Here is a 14,666-nt window from a genome sequence, read left to right on the forward strand (position 1 = left end):
AGGGCAGCCCAAGCACTGAGACCTCCAGGCAATCCCTGGCAGTCCTGCAGGGAGATGGCTTGGCCTGGCCTGCTAATAAAGTGGAAACCGTACTGGAAGCAAAAGTGATTATTTTGATGCCTGTCACTGTCCCCGGAGGGGAGAAGAGTGGGATTTGATTAGACCATGGTCTACTGAGGGAATGAACTCACTTTCAAATGATGTTATTAATTCTCCAATTTGGCGGCTAGGTTCATGAGAACAGGCTCAGCTCTCCAACTTCCCTGTGGCCTGTGCAACCCCGATTTAGAACCAAGCATTCACAGGTGCCCAATAATTGAATGAAAGAATAGTTCATTGGTAAGTGGGAAATAAGTCTGGGCCCCAGTATTCCTAATAACCCTTCCTTCTTTTATTTAACAAACATAACTGCCGAAACCGGTTTGGCTCAGTGGATAGAGCGTCAGCCTGCGGACTGAAGGGTCCCGGGTTCGATTCCAGTCAAGGGCATGTACCTGGGTTGCGGGCACATCCCCAGTAGGAGATGTGCAGGAGGCAGCTGGTCGATGTTTCTCTCTCATCGATGTTTCTAACTCTCTATCTCTCTCCCTTCCTCTCTGTGAAAAATCAATAAAATATATTTTTTTAAAAAGAGATTAAATCTTAAAAAACAAAAAAACAAATACAACTGGGCCCTTACTGTTCTCCTGGACCTTATTGACTGGGGGAGGGCAGCAGATAATCAGCAGGAATCAAGCAAATGAAAAACTGACTTTGGGGAGTGAAACATGCAATCAAGAGGAGAAAACAGGACCAAGGGACAGAATATAATTGGGGAGAAATGCTCAAGGAAGTCCTGAGGTGTTGAAGCTGAGCTGAGCTCTGAGTAGTGCAAAGAGCCAGCCAGCCCTGTGGGACGAACGTTCTAGGGAGGGGACCAGAAAATGCAGTGCCTGTTGCCAGAGATCCAGGCCTGCTACCTCCTCACTCTACCAGTACGGTCAGCATGGCCACTTTGCCAGCCTGGCTGCTCTCCTCATGGTACTGGCAGAGCAGATGTCCCTGATGGGCAGTCTGCTTTGCCCACCCCCAGTCTGCCAGCCTGTATGCCACCCATCCCTCCTGCAGCTCTCACTCATGTCACAGGGATTTTCACAATTTCCACCTCTTCCAACAAAGCCTTTTGAAATCTTCCCAATTAGAAGGGCTCCCTTCCCACTCTGAAGTCCTGACGCACTTATTTAGCACTGCTGTCTCTGTTACCTTACGTGGGTAAATATCGCATTACTGTGTATTTGAACCTGCTCCCCCATGCCCTCTCTTCCCCTGTTCTTATCTAGTGGGCTGGAGGGCACTTCATCCTCTCTATCTCTTACAATCCCCAGGCCTAGCACAAGTCCTCAGCTTGCAGACACTTGGGGAGTCTAGATAGACACCGGGCCAGATGAAAACCTGGGGACAGATAGAGGCTTATGGAAGTCTCACCTCTCATCCAGGAGTCTCTAACATGGGCAAGAAAGGAAGGCTCTCCCAGTTCCTGGGAATAGAGCTGGCTTTGGATTTGAAAAGTAGTTTCCAGAAGGATGATTTTAAAATGTTAAGACTATAACTGGATTTCTTATAGGGGTGCTTGGAAACTCTCAGCTTAACTATGAAAAGTTTAGGACCAAAAATTCATATAAAGAAGGCAGCCAACTACCCTCCCAGAGGTGGGCTCCATCCCAAATCCTCATCTGACGGCTCTCCCAGAAACTCAGACCTCTCAAATGAGAACCACCCCTGCCAACAAGTAAAGCACAACTGCTTCATTGCTGCCAGCCTTTCTCCAGTTCAAAATCTCCCCCCACCCCACCCCCAGTATTCCCAGAAATCCTAGGATTCCAGCCAGTGTCACCCAGAGAGCTGGAGCATGGTCAGATGAAATAAGAGGTACCAAAGGTGCCTTCAGCATCAAGGAACCTCAGCTGACAGCAAGACTTGCCACCGGGTCCTGAGTTGGAGGGAGGCCTCAGCTCCAGTGCGAAGGCAGATGGGGATGAGGCATGGTTCCCGACCCTGGTGGAGGGAAAGCCGATGGACGTGAGGATGAGATGGGCGTGGAGATGCGCTGGGCACTGCGGCTGACCTTTCACGAGGACTGTCCTGGCCTCAGCCCACTGGCTCCTCCCGTCTGATGTCAGCAGGCCGATTGGAGGCAAGCGTTCGTCCTCGTTGGAAGCCATTTTGACTATCTTTCTCAACTGAGTGAACAGATCCCCCTCACTGAGACGGCGGAAATTAATGACAACATCCAAGACAAAGAACTGTGGGGAAACAGGTCAAACACATCACTCACGGCAGCCGGGCCAGGTGCCAGGCCTTCACTGAACCTTCAGATCTGAGAATGGATGGAGATGTTCAGGCCCAAGGTTCCCATGTAGTCATGGCTCTGAGTAGTCACAATTTGGGGACCACCTCAACTTTGTTAACTGTGTGGGACTCCAAGCTGCTCCAATCCAAAGAAGTTCACATTAAACTTAGCTAAATGAACACTTGCTTTTGTGGTTCTTAGTTCTTATAAAAGCACTGCATTTACGGGGAATTGAGTATAATTGGCACAACCACTGTTGGGGGACAGTGTCTATTAAAACGAAAATGTGCATACCCTATGACTCGGCAATTGCTCTTATAAATACACATTTTAGCCTAAGGCTTAGAGAAGCATATACCCTTGTGCCCCGAAACATGTATACGGGAATGTACATATGAGCAGTTTGCAGTAGCAAAATGGCAGAGAGAACCTAAAGGTCTCCAGTAGGAGACGGCTAAGTAAAATGTATGTACTTGTCCAGTGTATGCCTACCCAGCAGTGAAAAAGAACAAACTAGTTGCATATACAGCTATAGGGATAGATCTCAAACACACTAGTGAGTGCAGATAAAAAGGCAAGGAGGTTCCAACATCTGCAAAGCTGTCTGTCTGTGTATAGTTTCTGGGAAGGTCATGGCCTCGGTCACTGCATGTGGAGGTTCTGAGGCCTTGCAGGGTCTCATTAATGACCCTGAGTCCATTATCCAGGCAGCTCTTTGACCTGACCTGGAGGGTCAGGCTGGAATGGCAGCCCACTGAAGGTGTTCTTAATCGATGACTCTCCTCATTCTGAAAATCCAACCAGTGGAGAGAAATGGAACTGACGGGGAGTCCGGAGGTCCCACTTTGGGGCCACTCTGCCCCAGCTCACTGTGTGGCTCTGGGAGGGGGTGAGCACCCTTGGAAAAGCAGGAATGCCTGAGCACACATGTGTCCTCCCCGAGCCCAGGAGGCTGCCGCAGCGGGGGCGCTTACCTGGTTGCAGCAGGCCACAATGACGTGCTCCGGCTCAGGCATGACGCTGCTCTTCTGGGCCACCAGCGTGTCCTGGACGTGGCCAGGGAGGCGGTAGGAAGAGAAGAGGCCATAGTATTGCTTCATACAGAGCTGCTGCCCTGACAGCTGGCCCTTGGCACAGTCAGTGGGGATGGAGTGACTGGAGGGGGAGAGTGGGGAGCGAGGCAGGAAGTCAGAATTGGTTCTACTGCAACTTGATTAGGCAAAGCGGGGCACAGAAACGAGAACGGCACTGTGATGGCAGTCAAGGAGCTTAAATCTCCACTTTTTAAAGGAGTGGAATGCCCATTTCCATGGCCAAGAAGATCCTCAGGGATTTCCCGCACCTTCATTAGTCTCCCTCATCCCTGATTCATGCACTTCAGTGCAGATCTTACTGTTTTAGCCCCCTTTGCCTTTGCTTATGCTGATCTTTGCTTAGCATGCCTTCACCCCCACCTTGTGCTCAGCTAATTTGTTTAGAAAACCCCTTCTACCATCACCTCTTCTAGAAGCCTCCTCTGAGTTCAAGGCAGAATATTCTCTTTTCCCTGTAGCCTCAGCCTGTCTTGTGTCCTTCCTCCCTCCCTTTCCCTCTTCCTCTCCCTCCTCGTTCTCTTTCTTTCCCCATGTTTCTCTCCCCTTCCTTCCCTCTAACCTTTCAGACAACAAATGTTATCGCACACTCCTCCGTGCTAGGCACCATTCTGGGATCTGGGAGCATATGGCAGCAACCAAGAGATGAGTTTCCTGTTCTAAGGGGCGCAGGTCCTGGAACATGGGAGTGGGACACAGATAACAAGCAGCAAACTGGTAAATGAGAGGGTTTCAGGTAGTGAGCCAGGGTGACAAGGAGATGTGGCCAGGGACAGGCTTGCTGATGACCGGACATGTGAGCTGAGCCCTGAGGGTAAGAAGCAGCCACGAGAAGAGCTGGGGCCAATCAAGGTGACTGGGTGGGTGTCCCACCACCCTGCTGCTCCAAGTGTGAGTATTAAACTGAACTGTAAAGACCAACCCACAACAGGGAGCGCTTACAGAAACATTTGTAGCAGGAATCTTACGTCTTTGAAACTAATAATAAAAGTGGTCTCATCACATGTTAGAACACAAAACAAGTCAATACATTTAAGAAGATTGATCATGTCAGACATCTTCTTGGACCACAATGTTTTGAAATGAGAAATCAATTTTAAAAAAAGTGAAAAACACACAACACATGGAGGTTAAATAACATGTTATTAAACAATGAATGAGTTAACAATGAGATCAAGGAAGAAATTAAAAAATACCTTAAAACAAATGAAAATGGGAACACAACAACACAAAATCTAAGGGACGCAGCAAAAGCAAACCTACATCAGAGGAAAAACCATAGCATTACAGGACTATCTCAAAACAACAGGAAAAAATATAAAATAAATAACCAAACTTTACACCTAAAAGAACTAGGAAAAAAGCCCAAAGACAGTAGAAGAAATAAAATAATAAAGATCACAGTGGAAATATATAAAATACAGCCTAAAAAATACAAAACAATGCAACCAATTTCTGAATATTTATTTTGTTTTCTGTTATTTAACTGAATTTATTTATCAGTTAATAGTAACATTTTGGTGAAATCTTTAAGATTATCAATGAAACTGAGAGCTGGTTCTTTGAAAAAATAAACAAGATTGACAAACCGTTAATCAGGCTCTTCAAGGAAAAAAGATAGAGGTCCCAAATAAATAAAATCAGAAATGAAAACCAAGAAGTAACAACTGACATCACAGAAATACAAAGGATTATAAGAAAATATTATGAACAACTACTAGTATATGTCAACCAATTGGACAAAGTGGAAGAAATGGATAAATTCCCATAAACATACAATCTTCCTAAACTGAATCAGGAAGAATCAGAAAATCTGTATAGACCAATTACAACTAATGAAATTGAAGCAGGAATCACACACTTTCAACAAACCTGAGTCCTGGGCCAGATGGATGGCTTCACAGGTGAATTGTACCAAACACTCAAAGAAGAAACAACACCTAACTTTCTCAAACGATCCCAAAGAAATCCAGAGGAGGGAAGACTTCCAAACTCATTTTACAAGGCCAGCATTCTCCTAATTCCAAAACCAGGTAAGGACACTACAAAGAAATAAAATTATAGGCCAGCCCTAGCCGGTTTGGCTCAGTGGACAGAGTGTTGGCCTGCAGACCGAAGGGTCCTGGGTTCGATTCCGGTCAAGGGCATGTACCTCGTTTGCAGGCTCCTTGGGGCTTGTACAGGAGGCAACCAATCCATGTTTCTCTCACATCGATATTTCCCTCTGTCTTTCCCTCTCTCTTCCACTCTCTCTAAAGATCAATGGAAAAATATCCTCAGCTGAGGATTAAAAAGAAAAAGAAAATTATAGGCCAATATCCTTAATGAACATAGATATTGAAGTCCTCAACAAAATATTAGCAAACCAGATCCAGCAATACATTAAAAATATTATATACCATGATTAAGTAGGATTTATTCTAGGGATGCAAGATTGGTACAATATATGCAAATCAATAAATGTGATATACCACATAAACAAAATGAAAAATAAACCATATAACCATGTCAATAGATGCAGGAAAAAAAAAACATTTAATGAAGTCCAGCACCCATTTATGATAAAAACTCTCAGTATAGTGGGAATAGAGGTGTGAGAATAAACAAGTAATCTTTTCTGTCAAAGAACAGTTTAGACAGCCACTATTTTGGCTCATGGGACTTGGCAGCCGCCATGTCAGCTGCATGACTTGCAGCACCCCGGGAGTCGCCATCTTGCAACAGCAAAGGCCCACCCCTTTCTTTGAATTAGCCAATCGTGAAAGACTGTGCGCCTGAGCTCCAATCAAGAGTGAGGGACAGGTCAGGTACATCAGGATTAAAAAGCTGAGCAGACCGCCTTCTCAGTGTGCGTGTGCTGCCGGACAATGTGCTGCGCACCATCCTGCAGGAGGGAAGATGTTTGCCTTGCTGCCTGGCTTCCCAGTATGCTTGTGTTCTACCAGGACCCCTGAATTTGGGGGCTCGCCAAATCAGACAAGAAAAATAAAGATAAAAGGCATCTGAATTGGAAAGAGAAGTAAAACTGTCATTATTTGCAGATGATATAATACTGTACATAGAAAACCTTAAAGACTCCACCAAAAACTACTAAAACTAGTATGCATTCAGTAAAGAAGCAGGATACAAAATAAATATTCAAAAATTGGTTGCATTTTTATATATCAGAAATGAACTATCAGAAAAGGAAACTAAGAAAGCAATCCCACTTACAATCATATCAAATAAAATAAAATATGTAGGAATAAATTTAACCAAGGAGGTAAATTTATACTTGGAAAATTATAAAACACTGAAGAGAAAATAAAAATTAAACCAAACATATACCATGCTCATGGATTTAAAAAAATAATAATAACATTGTAAAAATGTCCGTACTACCCAAAGCAATCCATAGATTCAACACAATTCCTATTAAAATAGCAATGGTATATTTCACAGAACTAGAACAAATAATCCTAAAATTTATATGGAATCACAAAAGATCCCACATAGCCATAGCAATCTTGAGAAAGAAGAACAAAGTTGGAGGAATCATGCTACCTGATATCAAACTATACTACAATGCCATAGTAATCAAAACAGCATGGTATTGGCATAAAAACAGACATCTAGATCAATGGAACAGAAGATCTCAAAAATAAACCAATGCCCATATGGTCAATTAATACATGACAAAGGAGGCAAGAATATATAATGGGTTAAAGACAGTCTATTCAATAAATAATATTGAAAAAAAATGAACAAGATATAAGCAAAAAAAATGAAACTAGACCACTTTCTTACACCATATACAGGAATAAACTCAAAATGGATTAGACTTAAGAGTAAGACTCAAAACCATTAAAATCCTAGAAGAAAAGATAGGCAGTAAAATCTTGGGTATTTCTTGTAGCAATATTTTTTTCACATATATCTCCTTGGGCAAGGGAAACAAAATAAAAAATAAACAAATGGGACTATCTCAAACTAAAAAGTTTTTGCCCAGCAAAGGAAGCCATCAACAAAATGAACAGACAACCCACTGAATGGAGAACATATTCGCCAACAATACATCTGATAAGGGGTTAATATCCAATATGTATAAAAAGCATATACAACTCAACACCAAAAAAAACAAACAATCCATTTTAAAAATGGGTGAAGGACCTAAATAGACACTTCTCCAAAGAGGACATACAGAGGGCCTATAGACATATGAAAAGATGCTTAACATCACTAATCATCAGAGAAATGCACATTAAAACCACAGTGAGATATCACTTCACACCTGTCAGAATGGTTATCATCACTAAATCAACAAAAAAAGTGTTGATGAGAATGTGGAGAAAAGGGAAACTTTTTTCACTGTTGTTGGATTTAAAATTGGTACATCCATTATAAAAAAAAACAATTCGGAAGTTCCTTGAAAAATTAAAAACGTAACTGCCTTATGACCTCATCATTCTACTTCTGGGAATATATCTGAAGAAACACAAAACACTAATTCAAATGAATATATGCACCCCCATGTTCATTGTAGCATATGGATAATTGCCAAGATATGAAAGCAACCCAAGTGCCCATCAATAGACAAATGGATGTAAAAGTGTTGGTGGTACATATATACAATGGAATTTTACTCTACCATGAAGAAGAATGTAATCTTACCATTTGCTACAGCATGGTTGGACCTAGAGAGTATTATGCTAAGTGAAATAAGTCAATCAGAGAAAAACAAATTTTATTAAGTATATTAAATAATAAGTATATTATTTCAGTTATATGTGGAATCTAAAGAACAACAGAAATGAATAAACAAAACAGAAACATACTCATAGATGCAGACAGTAGACTGATAGCTGTCAAAGGAGAGGGGAGCGTTGGGGAAATGGGTGAAAAGGGTGAAGGGATTGAGAAGTACAGATTGGTAGTTCAAAATAGTCATGGGGATGTAATATTGTAATAACTATATACGGTACCAGTTGACTACTGGAAATATCAGGAGGAACACTTTGTAAAGTATATGATTGTCTAAACACTCATCTTTACACTTGAAACTAATACAAAATAATATTGAATGTAAACTGTAATTAAAAAATAAAATTAAGACACGAATTAACAAAAAGTGATCTCATATTTTGTACCACTTTTTACTAATTAATTTTTGTAGTGTTTTACAAACATTTCATAATATTTACACACACCATAGATCGTTTGATTGAGGCAGAAAGGAAAGTGGGGTTGAAGCCAAGTAATCAGGCTTGAACTGAGGAGAACCTGCCCCTTGAGTAGCAGGTGGCAAGGCTGACTCACCTGCCTTGCTCCAACAACCCTCTCTTCTCACCTTCTCGTGTGTGCCCTAGATTCCTGGGCACATGCTCGCATGTACACATAAGGCATGGAGGAAGGGGCATTTTAAAGGGATCCAGGTAGGATAGTGCTTACACCAGGAAAAGGAACTATTGGTGGTTGGGCCAGCTGGGGTAAAGGTCATCCTGATGCTGGGGTGGGTGTGGTCCCACCTCCTCTGACAGGAGCCAGGAACACAGAGCTGAACAATGTCAGGGTCACTGCCCTCCAGAGCTCCTTGTCTATTGTGGCCGGGAGAGAGGGGAACCAAAGGCTCTGCCTTTCGCAGGCTGGGCCCAGTCCTACCTGTCCAGCATGGTCTTGTAGCTGAGCACTCCCGAGATGAGGTTGGCGGCAAACCTGCAGAGAGAGATGAGGCCTTATCCTCTCCTCTCCGGGGCCCAGGCTCCCTCTCTGTCTCCAACCTCCCCCTCTTTCCTTCCTTCCTTCCTTCCTTCCTTCCTTCCTTCCTTCCTTCCTTCCTTCCTTCCTTCCTTCCTTCCTTCCTTCCTTCTCTTTTCTCTTTTCTTTTCTTTTCTTTTCTTTTCTTTTCTTTTCTTTTCTTTTCTTTTCTTTTCTTTCTTTCTTTCTTTCTTTCTTTCTTTCTTTCTTTCTTTCTTTCTTTCTTTCTTTCTCTCTCCCCACCTCCATCCCTCCCTTTCCCCCTCCCTCTATCTCTCCCAAACTCAATGACCACCCACCAGATGCCAGGTCTGAGTGGTGCCATAATAAGATGAGCTACCTGCTGCCCTCTACCCACCTCTATGCTGTCAGTACTTGGCAAGCTTTGGATTAAAAATGGTGCCCTGGAAAGAACTTTGGGGAGGAGGGGGAACTAGAATATGAATGAGGAGGCAAAGGAGGAGGAGAGGAAGCCAGGAGAGGCCACAGAGCCGCAGGAAAGGGCTGGAAGAGCAGCGGTTCTTCCCAGGAAAGGCTCCTGCTGGGCTGGACTGGGCCAGCACCCTGGGTTTGGGGCAATTCAGTCTCCTGGGAAAAGTCAGTAATTTGGTCCCCTAAGTGCTAATGAAAAGGAAAGTGGGTGCTGAAGGAAAACACACCAGAGAACCATGCCACGGAATGGTGTCACCGTTACTGTTCCTGGATGATGAGCCCGGCTTACTGCATCCGGAGGAAAATGCCCACTCGGGTGCAATTTTGAGAACTGTTCCCAGAAGTTGTTCATCCATCCACTCACTTCCTTTGGCCAAGGGGAGGCCCTGGCTGCAGGGGAGGGGGAAGGTGCTCCCAGACCTTTGGACTGGTCTTGGTGAGGAAGGACCGGCTGGGGGGTCTCCCAACCATAGCTGAGCCCCGCCTCTAGGTGACAGGCCCTGCCTTCTGTTCTTGTCCTCCCCCTGAACTGTCCCACACTGTGTCCCATTCAGGTCTTAAAACCAGAGACGTGATTTGGAGCTCAGTGACTTCTTCAAGGAGATCCTTCGTTCCTGCCCCACCCTTGCGTGAATGGTCCCTCCACCGTCATCAGCGGGCCCAGAGGCCATTGCAGTGGCTCAGTGAGCTGTGAGATTGCAGCAGATGGCACAGGCTCTGGCGAAGGCGGCTGGCAGGAAGAAACCTTTGCCAACCCCTCAGAGCCTCTGTTCAGAGCTGGGGGCTGCAGGGGCCTCTCAGATCACCCGGGGCAGTGTGTCCCATAGACAATTCCCAGCCTCAAGTACTGGCAGGATCAGAGGGGACCCACCTTCTCCCAGGCCTCAGCCAGGTCAAGACTGCTATGAGGACACCTGGGCGCCCATGCCCTCCATTAGTGCCCCCCCCCCCCCGCCCCCTACAAATGCATCGGAGGCAGGCCTTGTGTTTGTTCCTCAGGTGCAGCCTCACCTAACCTCCTTGCTGACCTCATGGCCTGGACGGCCCCTGTCTCAGCGCCACGTGGCCTCAGAAAGCTCCGCCAGGACGTGAGCTTCAGCCTTTCCTTCCTGGTGCTGGGGCCAGGACCCTTCCTCCGGCTGCTCCCCAGCTGTGAGCCGGGAGCCGGTGGCCTCACCTGAGCTGGTCATTGGTGTCCTGGAAGTGCTGCCGGGAAAAGATCACCGCTGGGCTGGAGTTGACAGGCAGGGCTAGGCGGTTATTGAGATACATGTCGTTCAGCCAGTACTCAGACACCTGCGGGGGGAGCAGGGAAGGGGAGCCATTACCCACAAGGGCCACATACACCCCCTCCCAGAAAGGGCACCTTGCCTGTGGAGCGCACTGATCCCATCCTGGCAGCCCTGCGGGCCAGTCGAGACACTTCACTGGATCATGCACTTCATTCATTCATTCATTCATTCATTCATTCCACAAACAGACGCTGCACCGTTATGTGCTAGGGCCATGTTTCGCAGCCCACGAGCCTGCCCTTCAGCCTTGCCCTGTACTCTCTCCTCTCCCATCCCAGGTTCCCGTCCTGGTGTCTGGTGCTTCGTCCATGTCCCCTGCCCTCCTGATGAGGGCCCATTCTTGCCTTTCACCCTCTCAGCTTCCCTGACCTCATCAATATCTTCTGCTGCCCCATCCCTGTCACCCATTGTTGCTCAAACTTGTCCCCATCTGCCCCCCATCCCTTTCCCCTATCTGCCAGCCATACCTACTTCACATTCCACATCTTGTCTGTTCCTCACTCTTGCCCCTTGCTCTCCTCCTCTCTCCCCCATCCTTGTGCCCCATCTGCCCTGTCTTTGTCACCTACCTGTCTCTCACCCAAATCCCTCTGTCTCCAAGTCTGCCTCCTGCCCCATGGGTCCCTTGCCTGCTCCCCCTCCCCCCAGTCAGCCCTCTCCCAGCCACGCTTACCCAGTTGGCAGTCTTCTCCTGCCGCTCCAGGAGCTTCTGCTGCAGGGTCTCACCCAGGCCACCAGGGGCCCCAAACTGCTGCACGATGGCCTGACTCCTCCGGAACTGCTCCCTGGGCACCAGGTGCTGCATGCACCGCAGGTAAGTGGCCAGGGTCTGCTGCAGGGGGGGCACTGGGAGTTTGGGCAGCTCCTGGAAAAGAGGGTCACAGGTACTTGCTGTGCCTGTCATGTGTGGCCCAGGCCTGTCCTAGTTGATGCCTAGTGTCTGTCTCCATCTGCTACCATCCTTGCTGCCTATCCTGAGACTCGTCTGTTTCCAGGGCTCAGCTCAGCAGAATTGTGACCTTGGGAGGTTCCTGTTTGCTCTCTCCCATACCCCAGCCCTGACCCCAAAGGAATAAAGTGCAGAGGAAAAGACCTTGATGTGATCCCAGACAGACCTGGATTCATCCCTGACCCCGCTGCTGACTAGCTGTTTGATCTTAAGCAAGTCACCCCTAGCTCGGTGCCTCAGTTTCCTTCCCTGTCAGATGGCGTTAATAACCTTATAGGATAAGAGATCATTGATGTGAAAGACCCATCAACTCTAGTGAATGGGTCTAATGAAATAGCCCTGTAATTGATAGTGATTGCTGGTCATTCTTAATTTAGGAACTGTTCCCAGCTGGGGCTCTAGAATCCAATTGACTCTAAAGGAGAGCTGTGGACAGGTGGAAGAGGGTGGGAGACATCGTTCATTGCTTGTCCTAATGACCAGAATTCTGCAAGATGTGTCCTGGGAAGGTGACTCATGCCCTGAGCTCCTTGTTAAATCCCTCGCAGTTATGAAACCCAGAGAGGAGGGTCTGCTCCCTGTGGGTACGGGAGTGGGGTGAGGTGGAAGTCCTTCCTCTCCTAATCTTTCTCAGTCTCAGCTTCCTCATCCATAGGACATAAATGACAATTCCTACCTGAGAGGGGCCCGCAGAGAATGAAATGAGAGAAGCATTTCATTAAACAGGCACATCATTAAATGTTACAATGTTACTGTCCTTATCCTTCCAGAGGAATTCCCAAGAGGAATCTCATAATCTCTGGGGGCCCCCAAAGTGTGGAGGGAGTATGGGCCCCATGCTTCCCAGTTTACCAGCTGTGCTCACCAGGGACCTCACATGTCATGGCTTAGCCTCGTAATCAGAGGAGGAAACTCAGGCCCAGAGAGTGGATAGTCCCAGGTCATCCAGCAATTTGGTGGCAGAGCTGAGACATGAAGGCAGTCTTCATCCCATATTCATTCTACTCCTTCCTCAGCTGTTCTCTTCTGGCTCCCTTGCTCTCTTTTCTGCCCGCTTCCTTCCTCACTTAGCTGGTCACAATTTGGAAACCAGGAATTTTCATATTATCGCTTAAATTTTACAAAGTTGGCTGCCTTCTTTCAGGGGTTTCTCCTCTCTAGAGTGGGGGAGCGGTGACCTTCTGCCCCAGACAGGCGGTGGAGTGAAGGGGCCTGTTGAAAGCTTTCCTCCACTCTGCTCTTCCTGCTGCACAGGCCGGAGTCCCCACGGCTGCCCGGGCAGATGGGACTGAGCATGCGCTGAGGAATGAATGGGGATCCTCCACCTGCCTGGCCCTGTGCCTAGAGCTCACTGGCCTAGGGGGAGGAAGGAGGCTGCGGGTGCTCTGTGCTGTTGCTACCCGGGGACCTCGTGAGGACAGGTTCTCTAGTCCACTCCAGAGAGCCAGGTGCAGGCCTCCCCCGCCCCCAGCTGCTCTGGTTCCCTCTTCCTTCTATTGGGGCCGTGGATCTGTGCGGTGGGTGAGTGGGTAAGTACCCACAGAAAGCCCAGCCTATATGGTGGCCTCGCCAAGATGCCAGCATGTCTGACCCTAGCCCATGCTAAAAATAGGCCTCCCTTCCCTGAGCCCTGTCAGTGCCCTGGGACTCAGCCTGGGTAAAGGGGGAATTGGTGATGTGTAAAAAGGAGCTGGGCAGGAAATCTCTGCTTGGATGTCTCAGCCCCTTGCGGCTCCTTCTAGAAGCTCATGGGCTTCTGGCCCACAGTGGGAACAGAGGCAGGGACTAGCACTAATGAGGGTCTTTGGACCCTGGGGTCTCAGGTCAATGCAAGTTTCCTGGGCAGTTCATGTGGGCCAGGCCCTGGGCTGGACTCAGGCTCAGTGAGAGACAAGGCAGCCACAGTCCAACGGGAGGGACATGCCATGGAGCAGAAGCAGCAAAAGAGGTGTCGGCAGTAGCAAACAGGACGATGTGGTGAGCCACTTCACAGGGAGAAGCCAGGAGGTTCTGATCAGGGTTTCAAATGAAGCAAGGGGGGTGGGGGTGGACGGGAGGGTGGAGAGGGGTGTGGTTGTCAAGGAGATGTCAAGAAGACAAGTGTGGCAGAGGGACACACATGTGTGACACTGTGGGGATCAGATGTGCTCTGTCACTCTGGAGGTCAGTGGGATGGGAGGGAGGAGGCCTTCCCAGGGAGGGTGTCTTGTCTCAAGTCAGTGGGGAAGATGGTGCCTACAGCTCCAGGGCTGAACTAGTAACAATAGCCAGGGCTGGGATGTGGCACGGCTTACTTAAGGCAACTCCCCTGGGCTCAGAGCCATTGGAAGTGGAACTTGGGGTGGGGGAAGTCCTGGGAGATAAAAGTATCTGGCCCAGGTCAAGGGCTCTCCCTGCACTGTGGGGTTAGGGAGTGTGCCTATCAGCATTTCCGTTGATGCGGGAAGCCACCACTGCCCATACTATCATGAGAGTGCATCAAGGCACTCGGAAGGCCGATGGACCTTGGTTGTCAGCAGGACTAATGCCAAGCACCATTGTTCTGTTGAGATAGTGGTGACTCGAAGCAATTTCCTGACCTAATAGCCTCAAAGTAAATGTTTACTGAACCTGACTGATCTTTACTGATCTTTATTGATCTTAGAGACGGTCTATCTGCTACCGGTTTGCCGTGCTTTACTGAGGGTAAGATGTGTATCTAAAACTGAGTAAGGCCAGGTTTCAGCGTGCCTCTCCGAGGGGGAGAGTCTCCCCCTGGCCCCCCTGCCTTCTAATGCATATTTCTTGTCCAGGTTTTCATGTGTGTGCCAGCCCTTCCTCAAATCCTGAAACCCCCCCTC

At 47.5% G+C, this 14,666-nt stretch overlaps 1 protein-coding gene across 2 annotated transcripts in view; it reads right to left on the minus strand.

Moving 5' to 3' along the window:
* The window catches only part of CHAT (choline O-acetyltransferase), a 51,620-nt gene that overhangs the window by 36,181 nt on the left and 773 nt on the right, over positions 1-14,666 (minus strand). The window contains exons 2-6 of one of the 2 annotated variants that reach the window (XM_023761314.1): positions 11,551-11,742; positions 10,763-10,881; positions 9,058-9,111; positions 3,304-3,484; positions 2,105-2,282 (exon numbers count right to left, since the gene is read on the minus strand). In XM_023761314.1, coding sequence (XP_023617082.1) covers positions 2,105-2,282; positions 3,304-3,484; positions 9,058-9,111; positions 10,763-10,881; positions 11,551-11,742 — 724 coding nt within the window. The remainder of the gene's footprint in view (positions 1-2,104; positions 2,283-3,303; positions 3,485-9,057; positions 9,112-10,762; positions 10,882-11,550; positions 11,743-14,666) is intronic. The other variant, XM_023761315.1, reaches the window with a different exon arrangement.

This window comes from Myotis lucifugus, unplaced genomic scaffold, assembly GCF_000147115.1.
Source record: "Myotis lucifugus unplaced genomic scaffold, Myoluc2.0 scaffold_206, whole genome shotgun sequence".
NCBI lineage: Eukaryota > Metazoa > Chordata > Mammalia > Chiroptera > Vespertilionidae > Myotis > Myotis lucifugus.